Raw genomic sequence first — 20922 nt, 5'->3', positions numbered from 1 at the left:
TATGAAGTTCCTCTCACGCACACAATATGCAGACTGGTATTGTTTAGGTGTATGCATTGCATCTCTGGTCTGTATATGGTGACGTCACAAAAGCAAGTTTGTTTCCTTCCCTATTGGACCTACACAAAATGTAATCCCGCAAAAAAACGATATCTGTAAACTCACACCTTTATTAATAGAAGCTGTATTTACGAAAACATGGTCAGAGATTCATTTTGTCGTGGTTTAATTGCTCTTACCTTCAATAGCACATTGTGTACACGTAACGGCGGTAGAGAGTCCTGAGGCGGATGACACAAATTAGCCCCCAAACGAAGAAGAGCCAATGCGCGAGGACAGCGGAAGCTGTTGTTTTCTTCTTCTCCCCCTTCTCTAACCTGGAATGAGAAATGGCGGCTTCTGTGTGCCGAGTCGGCAGCACCGTGGGTCGTGTCCTCGCCCAAACCCGCAGTGTAAGTCTGCCTTCGCGTAGCTCATCAAAGAAGAAGCCTGAAGTCGCTTCAAGCGAACTCACAAGTACTCGAAGAAGACTTGCGCATCTTTGCGCAAGCGGTCACTTCTGTTAGCATTTTAGCATCGGCTGGCTTGGATTGACAGCAAGGTCAAGTGACGAATAGCGACGCCGGCTTTTCCCGGCGATAATTTCGTTGAGGGTTGAAGGTCGCGTGAGTGAATTCATTCTCTTATTTTCTTGTGGTGAATTTTCTCGTCGTCGACGCTTGCCGAAATTGCGACGTTCCAATTTGCCCTCCTAGCATGGCTTAGCTTCTGAAATAGGAGCGAGCGAGCAAGTACGGTGACTTTGACCAAAGAATTGAATGTTCGCTTCCATCGGCAATCGACGTGTCCCATGACGAGTTATTGGCCCGTCGCCATAGTAACGGAAGGTCCGCATTGTGTATTTTGTTTCAGATCGAGGTTTTATTGTCGATCCCGTCATGACAAGTTCATGCTTAATATACGTTCAGGTTGACGCAACGCTGACGCCCACAGCGCCGAGAACACGAAGCCACAGGAAAATGCTACATATGTAGAGAAGATCTCATGTGTCAGGTTTTGCCTAAGTAAATGCGGCCTGCTCTCTTGTAAGATAATCCTTACATTGGATGGATTTATTGGTATTTTTGGAACCTTCACCCGATCACGTCAGACGCCCCACCCACCCATACATTTCTGAATAGCAATGGATGTGTTCTTGATAAGAATCCTATGTGACCCTTCCAGCCCCTCCTCTTGTCTCTGCGGCGTGGACAGGCCTCAGTCAGTTATGCCCAAAGCCTGCTAGGAGCCCCTGAAACGCGTCTCAGCGTCCTGGATAACGGGTTGAGGGTCGCATCGGAAGAGACGGGACACGCGACATGCACCGTAAGGACTCCATCATTGGAATCACAGCAAGAGTGGATGCCGTTGTGCTCGTGATGGGCACGCACTTTCTCCACATCTACGTGGATCTTCTTCGTTTCAGGTCGGACTGTGGATCAGTGCCGGCAGCCGCTATGAAAGTGAGAAGACCAACGGGACAGGATTTTTCCTGGAGCACATGGCTTTCAAGGTAGTCGCTCGCGGCTTGATGCGCCAACACCATTTCAGATGTTCTTCCAGAGAGTCCCGGATTTGCCATTCTTTGACGTTCCTCGCACAAAGAATGAGTTCGGGCAGCACAGCGGGTGTTACACCGCCATTGCAGAAACATTGCAGAAACGCAACCCTGTAGCGAGTGAAAAATTCACCGCGGCTGAAAGCAGGCACCTTTTGTCCTTGTTCTCCAGGGAACCAAGAAGCACCCCCAGTCGGCCTTGGAGCAGCGGGTGGACTCTCTGGGTGCTCACTTGAGTGCTTACACATCCCGGGAACACACCGCATACTACATGAAGACCTTGGCCAAAGACCTGCCTCAAGGTAGCAAAATTCCATAGCTTTCTCGCATGCGCTGCCGTAGCGCAGAACCTCCGAAGCAGAACGCGAGCCTGAAGCGCGAGCTACCAATAGCCACAAGTACTTGGACAGCGATTTATTTTCTCCTTGGAATACGAATATGCTTTTTTTCGTGGTAGCTTCCGGTATTCTTCCGCTCCCGGTCCGTTCCACTGTCCATATTTCAAAATATAGCGATTGTGGCTGGACTCCCGCATTTCAAATCAGCTTCTTATAATTATTTGGCTCGCTTTCTGGTTTGCAGCACAAAGTAAAAAAAAAAAAATCACCAAAGCAATCGGGTGCACCCTTGTACTTGTGCGTCCTCAGCCGTCGAGCTGCTGTCGGAGGTGGTGCAGAACTGCTCTCTGAGCGAGGCGGAGATTGAGCAGCAGCGAGGTCTGGTCCTCCGCGAACTGGAGGAAGTGGAAAGCAACCTGCAGGAAGTTTGTCTGGACCTGCTGCACGCCACCGCTTTCCAGGGTACCGCGCTGGGCCACAGTGTACTGGGACCCTCCAACACCGCAAGGTAAAAAAAAAAAGGGTGGAGTGCCCCCTCCGGGTCGGGGAGGAGATCTTACCCCAAGTGGAGGAGTTCAAGTATCTTGGGGTCTTGTTCACGAGTGGGGGTAGGAGGGAGCGGGAGATCGACAGGCGGATCGGTGCAGTGTCTGCTGTGATGCGGACGTTGTATCGGTCTGTCGTGGTGAAGAAGGAGCTGAGCCAAAAGGCGAAGCTCTCAATTTACCGGTCCATCTACGTCCCAACCCTCACCTATGGTTACGAGCTATGGGTCGTGACCGAAAGAACGAGATCCCGGATACAAGCGGCTGAAATGAGTTTTCTCCGCAGGGTGTCCGGGCTCTCCCTTAGAGATAAGGTGAGAAGCTCGGTCATCCGGGAGGGGCTCAGAGTCGAGCCGCTTCTCCTCCACATCGAGAGGAGCCAGATGAGGTGGCTTGGGCATCTGATTCGGATGCCTCCTGAGCGCCTCCCCGGTGAGGTGTTCCGGTCATGTCCCACCGGGAGGAGACCCAGAGGAAGACCCAGGACACGCTGGAGAGACTATGTCACCCAGCTGGCCTGGGAACGACTCGGGATCCCCCGGGGAGAGCTGGAAGAAGTAGCTAGGGAGAGGGAAGTCTGGGCTTCCCTGCTAAAGCTGTTGCCCCCGCGACCCGGCCCCGGATAAGCGGTAGATGATGGATGGATGGATGGGGGGGGCACTCCCAACTGAAATCGTACCGCTGTCTTTGCTTTTGCTTGTTTGCGCCGTAAAGTTTCTCAGAAGCGTCCTTTGACTTTTTCTCAGAACCATCAGCCGCCAGGATCTGGTGGAATACATGGACAGCCATTACAAGGCTCCCCGCATGGTTCTGGCTGCAGCCGGAGGTTGGCCCTCTTCCCGCCACCGTAGGCAGGCTAATCTGGGAAAGATCTTCGTCTTTCATGTGATGTGCTGAATATGCAGGTGTGAGCCACCAGGAGCTGCTCGCTTTGGCCCGCTCTCACTTCGGCGGCGTGTCCTTCGACTATGAGGGAGACGCCGTTCCGGTGTTGCCGCCCTGCAGATTCACCGGAAGCGAGGTGAGCTGCCGCGCTAGTTTTGCGAGGATACTTGACGCCGTTTGGAAAACTGGCAAAACCGACAGGAAAACGCGGACTGGGATTTACAGGGCGCGGTCGGTGCCCCGCCGCTAACTGGCGAGCAGTTCTGGGTCTAGCTTGCCTTCTGCCCCGAACCAGCGGGGAGAGGCTCTGGCAACCCCCCCGCGACCCTGTTCAGGATGAGCGCTGTTGAAAATGGATGTCGGAACCAGTTTGACAAAATGCCCGTGCGACGCTTCTCCCCAGATCCGCATGCGTGACGACGCTCTGCCCCTGGCGCACGTCGCCATCGCCGTGGAGGGGGCCGGCGCTGCCAGCCCGGACACGGTGCCTCTCATGGTGGCCAACGCCATCATCGGAAGCTACGACCTCACCTGCGGCGGCGGAAAGGTTAGTCGCCCGTGTACTTGAAACATGGTTGAAGCTTTGCCCGCGTTTGTTGAGTGGCGCTCTCAAAGCCTGCCGCTGGACCGCCTGCAGTGAAATTGTTTGCAAACCCCCAAAAATAAAGCAACCAAAAAAAAAACCCAGAATAGCAAGCGACATGACAGGAACCCTTGTAAGAGTGTTTTGGGGGGGGGTTCCCTTCCTTTTTTAATCAAGTCCTCCATTTCGATGGCACTATTTCAAAAGGCTGTAGCATGAAAACGGCTAGCGAAAAACATGTTGCTGGCTGCAATTTCTCTACTTTGGCGCCCCCCAGCGGCTGAATTGATGTATTTATTTTTGGGAAAGGAAACATTCATTCATTCATCTTCCGAGCTGCTTGATCCTCACTAGAGTCGCGGGGTGTGCTGCAGCCTATCCCAGCTGTCTCCGGGCAGTAGGCGGGGGACACCCTGAATCGGTTGCCAGCCAATCGCAGGGCACACAGAAACGAACAACCATTCGCACTCACACTCACACCTAGGGACAATTTAGAGCGTCCAATCAGCCTGCCACGCATGTTTTTGGAATGTGGGAGGAAACCGGAGCACCCGGAGAAAACCCACGCAGGCCCGGGGAGAACATGCAAACTCCACACAGGGAGGCCGGAGCTGGAATCGAACCCGGTACCTCTGCACTGTGAAGCCCACGTGCTAACCACTGGACTAGCGGGCCGCCCCCGGAAAGGAAACTTGTCAGGCACAATCTGGCCACGTCCACTCCTTCTTCTTCACTTGCAGAACATGAGCAGCCGTCTGGCCCGCCTGGCGGTGGAGGAGAACCTGTGTCACAGCTTCCAGGCGTTCCACTCGTCCTACAGTGACACGGGCCTGCTGGGCATTTACTTTGTTACCGACAGGCACCACATTGACGACATGATGCACTGGTCCCAGAACGCCTGGTGAGAAGCGGGGGCACTCGGTCGCCTCGACCGCGCGTTTCATTTTGACCCGTTGCCCAACGCCTTGTGCCTCGCGCAGGATGAATCTGTGCACCACCGTCACCGAGAGCGATGTGGCCAGAGGCAAGAATGCTCTGAAGGCCGCCATGGTGGGACAGCTGGACGGTACGGAACGCGTCCGTCCGTCCCTTCCCCCGCGACGCCGAAGCGAATTCGTCGCAATCACGAGTCTGCGTTTGGTTTCGCGACAGGAACCACGCCCATTTGCGACGACATCGGCAGGCACGTTCTCAACTACGGCCGGCGCATCCCCCTGGCCGAGTGGGACGCTCGCATCGACGTGAGTCTCTCCGACGCCTTTGCCGGGCAAATGCCGCCCCGTTGTGCCCACCGCGCTTGGCCCGCATCTTTTTCAGGCCGTGACCCCCAAGATGGTGCGCGACGTCTGCTCCAAGTACATCTACGATAAGTGTCCCGCCGTGGCGGCCGTCGGTGAGTCCCCCTTTTCGACTGCCCTTTCTAAACGGATGGCCGGCGAAGGTGCGTTGACTTTTTTTGCCCGCACGGCTCCTCCAGGCCCCGTTGAGCAGCTGCCCGACTACAACAGAATGCGCAGCGCCATGTACTGGCTGAGGTTTTGAGCCGCCTCCCGTCCGAGCACGCCCAGACCGTTGTCCATCCGCCCGCACCCTCGCGATCGCCCGCTCTTGTCATGCCGGCGAGGGTGGCGGCTAACTACTTTGAGGGGTCTTGAAGTCATCTACTGAAATCGGGACTCGCCGCGCCCGAAATCCAACCCGGCTGGAGCAAGAGTCTATTTAACCTTTCTGTCTTCTATTGTACATAACGGAAGCTCTCGTTCTGATGAAAATAAAAGTGTCAAACAACGAGTCTTTCGCTTTGGTCGTCGTGTGTGTGTCGTGATTGGCCTCAACCGATTGTGGACGAGCCGGAATGGTAAACGGACGATACGTTACCTCATCTTCTTTCATCCATCCATCCATCCATCCATCCATCCATTTTCTGAACCGCTTGATCCTCACTAGGGTCGCGGGGAGCCTATCCCAGCTGTCTTCGGGCAGTAGGCGGGGGGACACCCTGAATCGGTTGCCAGCCAATCGCAGGGCACACAGAGACGAACAACCATTCGCACTCACACTCACACCTAGGGACAATTTAGAGCGTCCAATCAGCCTGCCATGCATGTTTTTGGAATGTGGGAGGAAACCGGAGCACCCGGAGAAAACCCACGCAGGCCCGGGGAGAACATGCAAACTCCACACAGGGAGGCCGGAGCTGGAATCGAACCCGGTACCTCTGCACTGTGAAGCCCACGTGCTAACCACTAGACTACCGGGCCGCCCCTCATCTTCTTTCAGCGTTTCCCAAACTTGATGGGACCGAGGCAACCCATTTTACAGTGGAAAAACCTCAGAGATCAAGAAGATCCGCATGACCAAACTGGATGCCCGGATGATGCGCTTTGAATCGTGGCCTAATCTTCTCCGCGCTGTGTCAGTGACAGCCGCGCGACCCACTCGTACGAATCGTGAACCTTTTTTTTTTCGGAGGAGGGCCGACATCTATGCGAGACGCGTTTGTTGATGTCTCCTCTTGCCGCAAGAGCCCCGAGGGCCCGACCGTCGTCTTTGTGTTTATGAACTCCAAGTCATTAGCGAGATGAGGAGCACTCCGGTTGATGAGATGCACCGGAGGTACTTCCGGTTCTCGGCCCGAACTTCCCCCCCCCCGCGCTCCCTTGTCGTTTTTCCTTCTTGCCGCTCCGCCGCCGACTGCGCGCCCCCAATGCGTGATCATCCGACCGCTGGAATGTTACACAACAGGAAACGGTGAACCTCGACAAGCGGAGTTCAATTCACAAAGTCCGTAAGTCCTCTTAGATGAGTTTCGAACGACAATAACACACCGCAGCGACAAAAAAGAACCGACAATTGCGTTCAGCGTCTGCTGCTGTCAACCTCGTGAAGTCGCTAAAATGTCCTCACGGTATTTGGGGACCCGTGAGTCGTCAGTCGCTCTGGTTCCGTATTGGAGCGACACGCAGCGCTCGCTCATCAGCGCGAGAAACGCCGAACGTGAATGCGGACGGCCCGAGGGATGTTGGAGGCCACGCACGCAAAAGATGATCCTCATTTCTGTGGTCAGTCTTCTCAGTTTAATCCCGTTCGCTGTGTCGCTCTTGCGCAACTCGCTTGCGCACGTGCGCCATTTCGCAGAACGGCGCTTTTCTTCTTTATGCCGACCGTCCAAATGAGTGCCATCGTGTTATTTTTAGACGGGGGGGGAAAGCCATCGCAATGACGGTGGAGGAAATTAGATTAGGGGCGGGGGCGGTGGGGGGGGGTGTTGGTTAGTCAACTAACCAGATTCTTTCCAGCGCTGGAAGTTGAGGTGCCTTGTTTTTGTTTCTCCAAGTCACCGACAATCCGCCGTCGCGACACCGAGTGAGTTGTGCTCATCATTTTTCATGTCTTGTGACCTGTTGCAATTGTCATTTGCTTGTGCAGGAGTTTTTATTTTATTTTTTTTGCCTAACTCAAACTATCCTCAAAATGAGGATTGACTTGTGTTGCCTTGCCTTGAATTTGCATCAACAGACCCGCCAGCATGAAGACGGCGCGCTTGCGCTTGCGCCTGTCCCTGTTCCTGTTCCTGTGCCTGTGCCCCACCTCGCCGCTGGCTCGCGGGGTCCCGGCTCCGAGGACGGGTGCCGCTCTCGCCGACTTGGAGGAGGACGCGAGGAGAAGCGCGCTCGCCTCGGTCGTCACGAACCGCGGCGGCATGTCGAATTGGCGTCCGCCCCCCGGGGACCGCGCGCTTGTGCGGCGGGTTCCGAAGAGAGCCCAGCCGGCGTCCCGCTTCGCCCTGTCTCTCGATGTGCCCACCAGTATCCTCAGCGTCCTCATAGACCTGGCCAAGAACCAGGACCTGAGGACCAAAGCGGCGGCCAATGCGCAACTGATGGCGCGCATCGGCAAGAGGAAGGAGAATCGAGCATGCCGGCACGCGGTGGGGGGAGGCAGGAAAGCGGCAGATGGAGAACAAACATTCAAGGCGTTGCATCACCGACAGCGTGAGTAGCTCGGATACGACTTGACCCCGGTCGGGTCTTCCTTTCTCCTCGTATCACCGGCGAAACCCGTGCGCGCACTTGTAGATGAGGACAGAGGCGCGCCGCCGTCTCGTCCATATCGTTCCACGTCCATCTCCTCAAACTCTCTTCCTTGTGTTTTTTTTTTTTGCATGCCACGAATTCAAACGAAACCTGTGGAATTAAACATGATGGTTCTGTTTGTTTTTGCTCAAGTCGTATTCATTTCCTTCCGTCAAATAGAAATCGTGCGAGTGGGAGATACCATATACATGTTGAATCACGTACGCAACACATTGGCGGATAACTAGATGTGAAATCAGAAGTCAAGAATAATGGCTTGTTCAAACGTTGTTCTTATGAATTACATATGACAATTTGAAATTCCAGCAAGCATTTGTTGAAAAGTTGATTTGCTTTTTGCGGGCCGCCTAAAATGATGTGGTGGCCCAGATCTGGCCCGCGGGCCTCGACTTTGACACCAGTGCTCGAAATTGTGCGATTGAGAGTGCGAACGAATGTCGGGTGGCTGTGTGTTGCCTGCGATTGGTAGGCGACCGGTTCAAAGGGCGGATCGGGCCCACTGCCCGAAGACGACTGGGAGAGGATCCGCCCCCCCTCCCCACCTCTCGTGAGCAGCAAACGGCGCAAATCACGGACCTCAAATCTCATTTCTTATTATTAGCTCACGCTCAATTAGTCGTTTGCTATTCACACGGCGGTTTGTGTCAATAACCGAAGACGCAGCGAGCAAATCGCGATAATGCGAAATCAATTAACGACTTCCGGTTATAACCGCAAGTGACAGCGACGCACCGCAATCACTCAGAAACGCGAGCCAGGTGTGTTCAACGAAGAGCCACGCGCGCATCGGCAACTCGGGCGAGGATCCAACTGACACGTAAGTCTGACTTTGTTTTCCTTCTTAATACACATAATTCCTGGATCGCTCTAGTGTCTTTTAATGTTTTCGGTTTTAAGGTTTTCGAATACGTTCAAGCAACAGTCCCGCAGTGCTCGTCTAGTTTGTCGCATTTTCGCATGTAAGCTGTGAACGCGCTTCTGATGGTGTTAAAAAAAATCTTCTTGCTTGCTGCCGATCAAGTATTTCCGTAAAAGCTTGACATTTTGCAAATGATGGATCCTCCAAATCATTTGGTTACTCTTAGCCCAAGTAAGACTTTCTGATTATATCGGACTTAAGATCACTGAGCCCAAGTGTTTAGTTTTTTTTTTGTGTGTGTGGTTACACCACATGGTTGGTTTTAATTTCAGTAAGATATCCTTTATTCGTCCCACACTGGGGAAATTTACAGCCTCCAGCAGCAAGAATGTATGTAGAAAGAAGAGAAAAAAACATCTTTCAATTAAATGCAATATGAACACAAAATGGATAAATCGCAGTACTATTTACAATTTTCCTTCACATCATTTAATTATTATTATTATTATGATTGTTATTTTTTATTCATCAGCCTGACAGCAGTCGGTAGGAACGAGCGTCGGTATCTCTCCTTCTTGCAGCGCGGGTGTAACAGTCTCTGGCTGAAGGAGCTACCAAGTGCTGTCAGGGCGGGCTGGAGGGGGTGGGAGGGACTGGCCATCATAGCTTTTAGCTTAGTTAGCATCCTACCCAAAAGGTAAAAGGAAGGGGGGGGGGGGTGAGACAAAAACATTATTGGCTACCAAGAAACAAAATGTCAACATCTTTTTACATATATGTATGGTACCGTAATTAATGTTACCGTAATACCGTAATGTCTCTAAAAATTGCCTGTTCAGTTGCTGGTTTTGAGCTGATATGAAGCCGTTTTTTTCTGATGGGGAGGGTGGCTTTGACGAAATAAACTATTTCTCACTTTTTAACACAAGAGCCAACGGCACAAAAAAAGTATTTGAAATTCAGCCACATGATCATTTTTATGGATCGTCTCCCGTCAAGTCAAAATGTCATCTCTCATGCACCAACATTTTTTTTTATTTTGAAACAAATGTCTGCAGTTGTTTTCTTTGCTGCTGTGTTAGGATTGTCATGTTTTCTGACGACGCCCCATATACATTCCAACAGAGGAAATTTGCTGAACTTTTATCCACTTTGACTTGGTGTCACTCCAGGACTTTGAGGGGGGAGTGGGCGGGGCATATACTTTTGCGCAATGGCATTTGACTTGCTTCACTGTACAAGGTTCACTTGCCAGCTGTTGCCACGGTGATTCAGTCGTCTGGAGAAGGGAGAGTGCGCATTTTCGCTGAGGCTCAACTTGGCACGGGAAGATTGCGGCGACCATCGCAAGGATTATTTTGGAGCAGTCGTTGGGAAGAGCCGTTGCAGCTTTTTTTTGCCCGTAAGTCTCCTTACTTTTTCCTGACATGTTTGCATGACGAGTGAACGGTGTGCATTTCTTTTTATTTTCAACGTGAGCCAACTTTGAAGCGCCGTGTTTGTCCACTCAACAGGTTGTGGAGTTGTCGCTCCAGTGATGGATTATGCTCGCAAGTCTCTTGACCTCTTGACCCTGTCATCCTTCTCCAAGTAAGATGAGGCGCCCCGAGAGGAAAAGGCACCATCACCACCCTCCCCTCCCCTCTCCCCTCCCCCATCAGGTGCGTGACTGCCAGCATGTCAGCCAGCGCATCCGTGACCCAGCAGCTTCTGTCAAGGCGAGCGTCTCGGCCAAAACCATTCCGAGTGACGAATGCCGACCGCAGTTTGAAGAAGGGCGTCATGGCGGATGCGTTGGAAGACCTGATTAACAAGGTGCGAGCAGAGGGAAGACCTCGAATCGGGTGGCCCGGCACTCCTTTAATTCAGCGCTGGACGTGCCTCCGCTGAAAGCAAAAACGTCGTAACGGATCCGCTTCCTGACTCGATGGGCTGCAGACACGGTTCCCAATGAATGGGTCCGTTTGTGCCCCGTGTAGGTCGGCGACTCGTTAAACGTGCCGTGTGCCAGCGGCCTGGTCCTGGAGGAAGACGGCACGGGTGTGGACACGGAGGAGTTCTTCACGACGCTGCCTGACAACACTGTCCTCATGGTGCTGGAGGAAGGGCAGAAGTGGACCCCGCTTCAGGTACATATTGCCCACTAGGGGGTGCTGCAGATCAGACCTGTCCATCGCTTGATGTTTGGAAGCAGAGTTGACATCTGTCGGTAAACGTGTTGGGAGAAAGACCAGTCTGCTTCCTTGCTATCTGTGTGCCTCAACGCTTTTTTTTGGGGGGGGGGGGCAACGGTCATATCCTAGTCAGATACGGAAGCATCGCGTGGTGTGCGGCAGCCCCCACGAGCGTCTCCCAAGTCCGTTTTGGCGGTCTGGCCTTTGCAAAAGCGACAGCAAATTTCCGCGACCCTTTTGACCTGCCTGCGTTTTTTCCAGAGCGCCCCCTCCAGAGACGAGCTCAGCAATCGCAGGCCACAGCGCCGGATGGATGTGGCCAAGCTGACCTTTGACCTGTACAAAAGCCACCCCAGTGATTTCATCGGCTGCTTGAATGTCAAGGCGACACTGTACGGCGTCTACTCGCTGTCCTACGAAGTGCGCTGTTCTGAGGCCAAAAAGATGTTGAAGTGAGTGTCCGACGTCCTGCTGCAACGGCTCCTTTTTTTCTCTGCCGACCTCTTGCATTGCTTCCGCGGCACGCATGATGAGCGAGAGCCTGCGTGTGGGTCAAAAAAAAATTTTTTTTTTTTCTTCTGAGATGAATTTTGTCATCTCCAAAGAGTTGCTGGTGCTCCACTCTCGCATAGACCTTTTGGGGAGAGGATGACATCGGTGCGTCGAATCGAGCGCTTCCGCCGGTGTGAATAATGTCCCGCGTGGTTTGTGCGGTGCTTTCAGGGAGGCTTTGCGCTGGACCGCCTTATCCATGCAGGCCACTGGCCACATCCTGCTGGGCTCCTCCTGGTACATGGAGCAGCTCCTGGAGGAGGAGAGCACCGAGGAGGGACTGCTTCTGCATCGCGAGAGCCCGATGGGTCGGCTGCAGAGCTTTCTGCTGCGTCGGGCAACCTACTGACGGACTGTACGACAGAGTTGATGTTAACCTTTGCTGCTGAAACCGCATGCTCTTCTTGGATGTCGAATGTAATGCACTGGAGATGAACAAATAAAGCAGAGTATTTTTAGTCATCCTTGCCCCCCTTTTCTTCACGTGTCAAGCTTCTGTATGGCAAAGTGCAGCCTGCCGTCGAGTGGGTGGAAAGTGAAGTGTATCAGATTAAACGAAGCGGGTTATAAAGTACGAAACATTTAGCATGAAAGACTGAAATCTACGAGACTTTGACAAACGAGGAAGCGGGCTTTCAAAACCACCGGTGGTATGCCGCCATCTAGTGGCGCAATTAAATCATTGCCGCCCGTGTTTGATGCCGTTCTTTTTCACGACTCTGTTCAAATCGGGCGTCAAATTCACCAGGTAAATGCTATTCGGGTTCTGGGCGCGCGGTTTGTTGGCGAATTGATGTGGAAAGTCAAGATCGAAGTCTCAACTCGTTACAATCTACTTCGTTCTTATCAAGGGGAGCAAGCATGAAAGGTGATCACGAAGGATTTGTGCTCTGTGCTGGACGTTCGGTTTATACCGTCAGAAAGCAAATGTATTTCACGAATTGCAATTTGGACCGTAAATGTCAAATATAACCGATGGCGAGATTTCTGGGTGGGAAACCTGATTTATGAGCCAAGAAGTATGCCCTCGTGGGTGAACTGGTGTGTTTGCGAAATAAGATTTTATTTTTTTCACATTCAGGGCGGCCCGGTGACGCCGGCTAGGAGGGGCTCTCGCCCGACCCCTGTGAGGATAAAGCGGATCCGAAAATGGATGCATGTTCACTGTCACTGGAGACGTTTAAAATCCCTACGAAGACAATTTTAACACGTTTTGCCCGATGCGGAAGTAGGTTGCACAGCGTTTATCAGCAAGAGTCTTCTTCGCGCACCACTCGGGATGGGTTTTGAGCGCATGCTTGTGTAGTGCGCCCTCTTAAGACGCGGCGACATCCTCGTCGCAAATCCGCAAAATGTAACAAATCACTCGTTTGTACGTTTCAGATGCACGAATGGCCGAAGATGCAATTTGTCAGTCTGTATAATGTGATCCCGGCGCCAACCCCCCCCCCCATCCTCTCCGACATACACGCTAGTCGTCCGCGTCCCAGCCAAAGAAGTGACGTGTGTTTTAGCGGCTGGTGTGGTGACGTGTCTCTCTCGCTCGCTCTTTTCTCAACGAGCTGCTGGATGGAGCCACACTGACTCTAAGCAACACGACAACTGGTAACATTCAGTCGGCGGAGTCGGCCCAAGGATACCATGGGAAGTACGTGCGGATTCTTGCAATTCCACACAAATGTTGACGGCTGTTCGGCATGGACGATTGGCTGCGGTTGTTCTCTTTTTTTGAAAACGTGAAGCGGATGGACGGCATGCTAATTGGCTAACCAAGGCTCTGGAGGTAGCAAGTCGAGCTAGCTAACGCCAGAGCGAATTGTCAAGTTTTTACTTAGATCTACATTAAGGTGTTGAAGAAGTGAAACGTCGCGTCACGAACCGGAGCCATTCCGAACATCACCGCCATTATCCGACGCTAGAGTTTGCTGCTTTGAAGTCATTTGCGCTTTCTGTTTGTGATTGGATGCTAGCTAGCTACACGCTAAAGGCTTGGCAACGTTCAGATTGTATTGAATAGGAGATCATTTTCTCGCCTTTTTCTTTAACAAAACCCATTTGTCTACGAGCCACCTGAAAGTGATGTGATGAGAACATTCAATGGCTGTCAAAGTCTGTTTCGGTGGGAGTTGGCAGGAAGATGATCGGGTCTCGCCAACGATACGCTGTTGATTTGTGTTGTTGAACCCGTGTTTTGAATCACCGTTTCTTATTCCGGCAGCAATAAAAAAAGGGAACAACGCAACTCCCGTAGCATCTGCTAGCTAAACAGACGCTCACGTTTGGTTTGTGTGGCAACTGCTGGCTGAGTGATGACGTAGCATGCACGGCAGGTCTCGCTGGAACGAAACGAAGCGAATACGGATTTCGCTGTGATTGTTTAAAACATACCGTGTTGTTATTCTTTTGCAGTTAAATTTTTGGAGGTCATCAAGCCGTTCTGTGCGGTCTTACCAGAAATTCAGAAACCAGAAAGAAAGGTAAGTCGGTCGTCGATATGTAGCGCGTTTGCTCATCGCATACGATCAGGAGTATCGCGGATCATTTTTTTGCTATTTTTAAAAATGTACCTCACAGATTCAGTTTCGAGAAAAAGTACTATGGACAGCCATCACGCTCTTCATCTTCCTGGTGTGCTGCCAGGTTAGTTTCTTGAGGGCTCTCTGATGTGTAAATGTGTCTTTTGAGGCTCTTTGTGTTGGACGTGGCAGCTTAACGTTGATTCTTTCTTCAAATTAGATTCCTCTCTTTGGCATCATGTCGTCGGATTCGGCAGATCCCTTCTACTGGATGCGAGTCATTCTGGCTTCCAACAGAGGTGCTTGCACGAAACATGTGCTTAGATTTTTGTCATTGGGCGGCACAGCGAGTGTTTTACTCCGAGTTCTACGGCTTCCTCCCGTGCCCTAAACGTTTTCAAAAGCTTTTGAGGTCCATTGGAGACGCCAAATTGTCCCATGGTGCCATTGTGTGTGTGTGTACGTGCATGTGTGTGTGTGTGTGTGTGTGTGTGTGTGTGTGTGTGTGTGTGTGTGTGCGTGTACTTACTTGTTTGTCAAAGTGGGTCCCGGCAATTGCTTGGCAACCAGTCCATGTTATGCGCCGTCTCTCCCTCCCAAATCAGCTAGCATAGATTCACCACCACCCGAATGAGAGCAAGCGCGATACAAAAAGACGAACTGGGTCACACATTCGAGAGCGCCGACTTGTTTGCTTGTTCTCGGTTGTGACGGTCTCACTATCAGGCGCGGTGGTGTCGAAGGCCGTCTGCGTCGGGGGTGAGCTCGTGTTCCCGCGGCTCTGGCGTGCTGACTGTGTTTGCGTCTTCAGGTACTCTGATGGAGCTGGGTATCTCGCCCATCGTCACCTCAGGCCTCATCATGCAGCTCCTTGCCGGCGCCAAGATCATTGAGGTGGGAGATACTCCCAAGGACCGCGCTCTCTTCAATGGTGCCCAGAAATGTACGTGCCCCCCCCCCTCTCGCACCTCCAAAGAGCTAGTTTTTTGCTGCCGGTCAATTTGTCGTGAGCAACAATCCTCTGCGTTGTGGCAGTGTTTGGCATGATCATCACCATCGGGCAGGCCATCGTGTACGTCATGACTGGCATGTATGGGGACCCTTCAGAGATGGGTGCTGGAATCTGCTTACTCATCATCATCCAGGTGAAAAGGAGTCGCGCTCGCCACTGCTTGAACGTTACGTCAGTTGGGGCTGCTGCTTGGAGCAAGTGCGAGTTAAAAAAAAAAAAACAACAACAATCCCCAACCAAGTTTGCTCCGTATTGACTTGTTGACACGCGAAGGCCGCCGATGAGCGAGCGGTCGGCGTTTGCTGAAAGCGTCTGGGTTTGTTCAGCTCTTCGTCGCAGGTCTGATCGTTCTGCTGCTGGACGAGCTTCTCCAGAAAGGCTACGGCCTGGGCTCCGGCATCTCTCTTTTCATCGCCACCAACATTTGCGAGACCATCGTCTGGAAGGCTTTCAGCCCCACCACCGTCAACACCGGGCGAGGTCTGGCCGCCGCTCCCGCACGGAGGTTGAAATGCGAGCGCCGGGGCGCAACTCCAGCCCTCCTCCTCCTCCGGTTTGCGCAGGTACCGAGTTTGAGGGCGCCATCATCGCGCTCTTCCATCTGTTGGCCACTCGCACGGACAAGGTGCGCGCCCTGCGAGAAGCCTTCTACCGGCAAAACCTGCCCAACCTCATGAACCTCATCGCCACGGTCTTTGTGTTTGCGGTGGTCATATACTTCCAGGTAAGCGCGCAACCGTAATGCCGTCGGGCTTCGCTCCGCTCGAATCTTTTTGTCAAAGAGGTTTGCCCCGCACGCACGCTGTCGGGGGGGGGGGGGGGGGGGGATGCGACACAGTTGAAAGCCAGTATTGCGCTTTTGCGGCTGAAGATGGAGTTTCTTCAGAAGCCTCTCGTCAAGTTCTGCCAATGTGCGGGTGTAATGTGTGCCTGCTGAACCTCCGTCTCAGGGCTTCCGGGTGGACCTCCCCATCAAGTCGGCCCGTTACCGCGGCCAATACAACACCTACCCCATCAAACTGTTCTACACCTCCAACATCCCCATCATCCTGCAGTCGGCCTTGGTCTCCAACCTCTACGTCATCTCCCAAATGCTGTCGACGCGCTTCAGTGGCAACTTCCTGGTGAACCTCCTGGGAACGTGGTCTGTAAGTGGGGGGGCCGGGGCCAACGTCTTGAAGCACCCCCTTGCCCCGCCTCCAATTGGCTTCTCTTGTCAGGATACGTCGACCGGCGGGCCGGCTCGAGCCTACCCGGTCGGCGGCCTGTGCTACTACCTGTCGCCTCCGGAGTCCTTCGGTTCCGTGCTGGACGACCCGGTCCACGCCGTCATCTACATTGTCTTCATGCTCGGCTCCTGCGCCTTCTTCTCCAAGACCTGGATCGAAGTCTCGGGATCCTCTGCCAAAGATGTGTGTCTTCGGGGCGTGCGCGGGACTTGACCTTTGACCCAGGGCTGGCTTTCACGTTCGCTCTCGTTTGTCGGGCGGGCGTCAGGTGGCGAAGCAGCTGAAAGAGCAGCAGATGGTGATGAGAGGACACCGAGAGACCTCCATGGTGCACGAGCTGAACAGGTCCGGATCCCGAAACGGATCTTTCTCCTGAACCGAACGGCATCGGTTGAAGTTTCCTTTCCCCGTTTGCAGATACATCCCCACCGCTGCTGCCTTTGGGGGCCTTTGTATAGGAGGCCTCTCTGTCATGGCCGACTTCCTGGGCGCCATCGGCTCCGGCACGGGAATCCTCTTGGCTGTGACCATCATCTACCAGTACTTTGAGATCTTTGTCAAAGAGCAGAGCGAAGTGGGGAGCATGGGCGCGCTGCTTTTCTAGAACATGCCACGTCGACCATGTGCAGCACCTCCATACCGTGTCACTCTTGTGCGTTCCGTCTTTTTTTTTGGGGGGGGGCAGTTTGCACTATCAGTTCATTTTGCAATCGGGGATTAATTATTTGACACCTTTTGTCTCTCAGGCATTGTCAAGAGACCCGTTTTGTTTTTTCCCCGCTTTGAACTTGGTCTTGTCGCCAGTCCATTTCTTTTACGCCTTTTACCATCACGGAGGGTTTCACTGGCCCACCAACTGTTTTCATCAGCGGAAGAATCCCTCAATGCGTGTGCGAGCGCGCGTGTGTGCTGTGCTGTCTTAGACTCACCTTGGGCATTTTTTCCACAAAGAACACTATGACAAGACATGAATTCCAGGCATTAGTCATGTCTCAAGGAAAGCCATGTCAGTCATTTGATGGGGGAGTTGTGAGCGAGATGTGACGAGTATGAACAAAATTGTCTTCTTTCTGTTAGCTGGGCACGTTGCTCACATTTACCCTTGACGTTTGTATTCTCAATTCACTCTGGTCCTCTCTTCTAAAGGTAGGACAAGAGTACGTTTGTCCAAACCTCTGGCTGGTAAAGTAAAGTTGATCGTCTGAACTGTCTTGCTCTTTCATTCCCGGACTGAATCACTGCACAAAACTGCACGGTGGGTCAGTAAAGACGGTCGGTTTGATATGGATGCAAAGCGGGGGTTCATTTTGGTTTTTACTATTATGTAACAGGCATAACTGTTATTAAAAGTTTTTTTTCCAACAATTGGAAATGTTTTGCCTTCATTGAAAGTTTTCTTGACAGCATGTCAGTTTTGAACTGTCTTCCTTTCGAGCGACTCTGAAAGTGGCAGTTTTATTCCGCTCGGAACCTGGGGCCAGTCGAGTACCCGCACTCTTACGAGCGAACGGCGCTGTCAGACACGCGCGGGATGTGCGCCGGCATTAAGCGGGGGCGTCCATGAAAATGCCGTTGCTTGCAATTTGCAAAGTGCGTATGTCAAACTAGTCGAATGTACGTGACGAAAACACCGACTAGTAATCGATAAATTCGTAACTCTTTATTTTTGTCGATAGATGAGCAAGCAAAAGGCAAAGTACAGGATGGAAGAGGTCACGCCGGTCGTGTGACGTCATCATCCCGCGCCGCTTCTCGAGCGGCTCAGGTGGAGAAGCCGAGCGCTGTGGCGGCGAGGCTTGACTGGCGATCCATTCAGACCCGGCAGTCAGATGAAATCTTGCCCTTTGTTGAGTCTTTCACCTCGGCGGACGGACGCCAAGAGTAGCAGACATGTCTTACTGCAGGCAAGAAGGTAAAAACTTAAGAACGTTTATTCATCTGAGCGCGCGCGCGTGTACTATGCCACCGTGCGACTGTCATGCTAAGCTAACGTTCCACTGCCACCCGACTCTCTCACCGATTTACTGCTTGACTGGGTTCATCCTCTCACTAGAATCTGTCTGGATTGGGAGTGCGGTGTTTGGGTGCCGTTTGCACGCCATGATCTGGTGTGGCACACGTTCCGTTATCTCAACCCAATTAGTAGTGACAGAAATGCCGAATCGTTCGGCGTTGTGTTTCCAGGTAAAGATCGGATTATTTTGGTGACCAAGGAGGACCATGACGCCCCTAGCAACGCCGAGCTGATTGCAGACGATCCACATGATCCGTATGAGGAGCAAGGTTGGTCCAGAGCGCTGAGGTCTTCAGTTAGGCCACTTCCCGTGGCTGTCAAAATGATCCATATTTAGATAAGCCGTGTCGTCAGTCTTTAGTCGTGTCATGGAACGCTGATTTTAAATGAGCGAAACCCTCACACGCCTGTGTGTGTGTGTAGGCCTCATCCTGCCCAACGGTGACATCAATTGGAACTGCCCGTGCCTCGGTGGCATGGCCAGCGGACCTTGCGGCGCTCAGTTCAAGGAGGCCTTCTCATGCTTTCACTCCAGTCAGGAGGAGGTGAAGGGCTCCGAGTGCATCCAGCACTTCCGGAACATGCAGGAGTGCATGCAGAGGTACCCGGAGCTCTATCCTCAGGAGGAAGACCACCAAAACTCTGATCGTCCGGAGGCCAACTCTGCCCCCGACTCGGCCGAGGACCCGCCCTTAACGCCTCAGGCGGTCGCCGGTCCAGCCGACTCACCGGCAGGCAACCGGACGGCCAGCTAAAATCAAAAGTCAAATCCCCTGGCTCTTCAGTCTTTGCGCGCAAGCCCCGCGCAACGCTTTGTTGCGTCGATTGCTGCCCTCTTGACAGTTGAGCAACCAAAGAAGGCCCGCCTGTACTGCGGTGGCTTTCGTGGGCAGCACCAGAAGATGAACTTGAAGCGTGGTGGTGATCGATGGAAGGTCCCGTCCGTCCGTGCACTGCGGCCATCGGTTCAAAAAACAGCCGCCACAACAAAACATGCTCTCATCAGAAAAAAAGCCTTCCAAACTTTCCAAAAGAATAAATCTGCTCTCCTCTCCTTTGCTTGCCCGCCGCAGCTTTGCGCTTTTTCATCGACTTTCCGTGAAGGCGTTGACGCGAAAAGCTCAATGGCATGTCTTGATTTCACTTGCGGATCAATCAACTTGTTGAGTCGAGCAGTCCACAATGTTGTAGTACGGGAACTCGCCACACGGTGGCGACTCTTGGCTTCGATGTGCTAGCTCGTCACTTTTTGCTCCAACATCCGTAGTACACTTTTTTTTCCTTTAGTTGTGGATTTTTATTTCGTGAAGAATAAACACGCGTTTGTGGAAGCTCAACTTGTTTATTTTTTTTTCGTCGGCCGTCCCAGGACACGCGTCCGGGACTGCTTTCGTCGCCCCCACGTATTGCAACGGCACATGCACGAACGCTTCCGAGCGTCAGCCGACTGGGGCGTCACGTGACCACGTCTCCACGACAACCGTTGCCGCGCTGCGCCGCGAAACTGAGATTTGTCACGCCGAGCGAGCGTCGTCCAAGGAGACGTTTCATTGCGGGCGCTAAGATACGACGAGGGCGACGCTCGCTCGCGGTGGGGCCGCGGAGGACGTCCGCTGTGCTTTGCGTTCGTTGCTCCACCGAGAGAACCGCTCACCGGCGACTGCGGGTATGCTTCGCAATGCAACGTCTGCATTTTCCGTGCGCCGAAATATCCCGAACGCGACGGCGTTTTATGTCCGGCTGCGATCTGTAGGTCAATTCGAAGTCACCTGCTCACTACTCAAGTGTATTTCTCGAGCACTTTAAACCGACCCCCGCTGTATCCAAAGTCAGCAGAAAGCACAAAGTCAAAAAACAAAGAATACAAATAAGTTTTCATTTTAGTTTGAAAGGTGGTGGGGGGGGGGAGGGGGGCGCCTGACCCGAACTTTCTACCTTGCGGTTCGAATGACGCGCGGGGCGACGCAACTGACGACGAAGCGCGTTTCCAAGCCGCGACGTCAAAGGCGATCGAGAAGACACCCCCAAGAAACTCTCGCAGCTCCGTTCGGTGGACGCCCGAGGAAGAATGAGCCAAGGACGCCGGGCCGTGTTGCTCGCGTGCTCTTTGGACGCCTTGATTTGGCGCGGGACGCAGCCGGTCGACGTCGGCAACCCGCCCCGCCCCTTCGGAGGTTCTCGAAAATAACGCCAAAATAAGGTAGCTCCGTTACTCCAAGTCGGCCGTTGGCAGCGCGACGCTGTCGTGGTTTGCGGAAGCCGTCGACGCCGGCCGGCTTTGTGGGAAGGGCTCTCGAACCTGGGCCGGACGCCACGAAGCAGTGACGTCATCTGTTGGCAAATGATGCCAAGACTCGGCTACTGTATATCTCTTCTGTAGCTCAATGAAGGAGTTAGCGTCCGAATTCTCAACGTTGTGTCCGACCGCACACCCGGAAACAACCCCCCCCCCGCACCCCCTCACGGACGCTACTCACAAAAAGTGGGCGACTTTGGGATTTCGAGTGACATTTTTCTCCAA

At 53.0% G+C, this 20922-nt stretch overlaps 6 protein-coding genes across 8 annotated transcripts in view; 5 read left to right on the top strand and 1 right to left on the bottom strand.

Annotated features, from left to right (window-relative positions):
* The window catches only part of LOC127607513 (GATA-binding factor 2-like), a 142216-nt gene that overhangs the window by 33175 nt on the left and 88119 nt on the right, over positions 1 to 20922 (bottom strand). The window lies entirely within an intron of this gene.
* Positions 299 to 5520, top strand: LOC127607518 (cytochrome b-c1 complex subunit 1, mitochondrial-like). The gene is made up of 13 exons (XM_052075907.1): positions 299 to 452; positions 1225 to 1365; positions 1466 to 1552; positions 1770 to 1899; positions 2245 to 2443; positions 3227 to 3306; positions 3386 to 3501; positions 3769 to 3912; positions 4689 to 4849; positions 4929 to 5014; positions 5101 to 5189; positions 5266 to 5341; positions 5426 to 5520. The coding sequence occupies exons 1-13, from the start codon at positions 390 to 392 to the stop codon at positions 5488 to 5490; spliced, it is 1437 nt and encodes a 478-aa protein (XP_051931867.1). The 5' UTR covers positions 299 to 389; the 3' UTR covers positions 5491 to 5520.
* Positions 6884 to 8017, top strand: LOC127607531 (urocortin-3-like). 2 transcript variants are annotated; one of them, XM_052075925.1, is made up of 2 exons: positions 6884 to 7010; positions 7468 to 8017. In XM_052075925.1, exon 2 carries the CDS (start codon positions 7478 to 7480, stop codon positions 7949 to 7951), a length of 474 nt encoding a protein of 157 aa, XP_051931885.1. In that variant the 5' UTR covers positions 6884 to 7010; positions 7468 to 7477; the 3' UTR covers positions 7952 to 8017. The 2 variants fall into 2 exon arrangements, with proteins under 2 accessions (XP_051931885.1, XP_051931884.1); XM_052075924.1 differs by lacking the exon at positions 6884 to 7010 and adding an exon at positions 7214 to 7314.
* LOC127607541 (cell death activator CIDE-3-like) lies at positions 10422 to 12092 on the top strand. The gene is made up of 5 exons (XM_052075939.1): positions 10422 to 10494; positions 10566 to 10719; positions 10884 to 11033; positions 11340 to 11530; positions 11802 to 12092. Exons 1-5 carry the CDS (start codon positions 10442 to 10444, stop codon positions 11977 to 11979), a joined length of 726 nt encoding a protein of 241 aa, XP_051931899.1. The 5' UTR covers positions 10422 to 10441; the 3' UTR covers positions 11980 to 12092.
* On the top strand, positions 13108 to 17593 carry LOC127607519 (protein transport protein Sec61 subunit alpha-like 1). Its single transcript, XM_052075908.1, has 12 exons — positions 13108 to 13278; positions 14040 to 14107; positions 14205 to 14270; positions 14367 to 14445; positions 14958 to 15089; positions 15182 to 15291; positions 15485 to 15638; positions 15722 to 15882; positions 16109 to 16306; positions 16379 to 16570; positions 16656 to 16732; positions 16805 to 17593. The coding sequence occupies exons 1-12, from the start codon at positions 13272 to 13274 to the stop codon at positions 16989 to 16991; spliced, it is 1431 nt and encodes a 476-aa protein (XP_051931868.1). The 5' UTR covers positions 13108 to 13271; the 3' UTR covers positions 16992 to 17593.
* Positions 18122 to 19732, top strand: LOC127607532 (mitochondrial intermembrane space import and assembly protein 40-like). Its single transcript, XM_052075926.1, has 3 exons — positions 18122 to 18299; positions 18572 to 18670; positions 18825 to 19732. The coding sequence occupies exons 1-3, from the start codon at positions 18278 to 18280 to the stop codon at positions 19154 to 19156; spliced, it is 453 nt and encodes a 150-aa protein (XP_051931886.1). The 5' UTR covers positions 18122 to 18277; the 3' UTR covers positions 19157 to 19732.

This window comes from Hippocampus zosterae, chromosome 9 (assembly GCF_025434085.1).
Source record: "Hippocampus zosterae strain Florida chromosome 9, ASM2543408v3, whole genome shotgun sequence".
Lineage (NCBI taxonomy): Eukaryota > Metazoa > Chordata > Actinopteri > Syngnathiformes > Syngnathidae > Hippocampus > Hippocampus zosterae.
Note: the sequence above shows the minus strand (reverse complement) of the source record. Positions and strands in the feature narration are given on the sequence as shown.

What these genes read in the sequence shown, in the direction of transcription:
- LOC127607518 (XM_052075907.1), top strand. Translation starts at nt 390, where the DNA reads ATGGCGGCTTCTGTGTGCCGAGTCGGCAGCACCGTGGGTCGTGTCCTC. An exon ending in TCCTCGCCCAAACCCGCAGT is followed by an intron (nt 453 to 1,224) that starts GTAAGTCTGCCT and finishes TGACCCTTCCAG; the next exon opens with CCCCTCCTCTTGTCTCTGCG. An exon ending in CGGGACACGCGACATGCACC is followed by an intron (nt 1,366 to 1,465) that starts GTAAGGACTCCA and finishes TCTTCGTTTCAG; the next exon opens with GTCGGACTGTGGATCAGTGC.
- LOC127607531 (XM_052075925.1), top strand. Translation starts at nt 7,478, where the DNA reads ATGAAGACGGCGCGCTTGCGCTTGCGCCTGTCCCTGTTCCTGTTCCTG.
- LOC127607541 (XM_052075939.1), top strand. Translation starts at nt 10,442, where the DNA reads ATGGATTATGCTCGCAAGTCTCTTGACCTCTTGACCCTGTCATCCTTC. An exon ending in TGGAAGACCTGATTAACAAG is followed by an intron (nt 10,720 to 10,883) that starts GTGCGAGCAGAG and finishes TGCCCCGTGTAG; the next exon opens with GTCGGCGACTCGTTAAACGT. An exon ending in AGAAGTGGACCCCGCTTCAG is followed by an intron (nt 11,034 to 11,339) that starts GTACATATTGCC and finishes CGTTTTTTCCAG; the next exon opens with AGCGCCCCCTCCAGAGACGA.
- LOC127607519 (XM_052075908.1), top strand. An exon ending in CATTCTGGCTTCCAACAGAG is followed by an intron (nt 14,446 to 14,957) that starts GTGCTTGCACGA and finishes TTGCGTCTTCAG; the next exon opens with GTACTCTGATGGAGCTGGGT. An exon ending in CGGGATCCTCTGCCAAAGAT is followed by an intron (nt 16,571 to 16,655) that starts GTGTGTCTTCGG and finishes GGCGGGCGTCAG; the next exon opens with GTGGCGAAGCAGCTGAAAGA.
- LOC127607532 (XM_052075926.1), top strand. Translation starts at nt 18,278, where the DNA reads ATGTCTTACTGCAGGCAAGAAG. An exon ending in GTCTTACTGCAGGCAAGAAG is followed by an intron (nt 18,300 to 18,571) that starts GTAAAAACTTAA and finishes TTGTGTTTCCAG; the next exon opens with GTAAAGATCGGATTATTTTG. An exon ending in TGATCCGTATGAGGAGCAAG is followed by an intron (nt 18,671 to 18,824) that starts GTTGGTCCAGAG and finishes GTGTGTGTGTAG; the next exon opens with GCCTCATCCTGCCCAACGGT.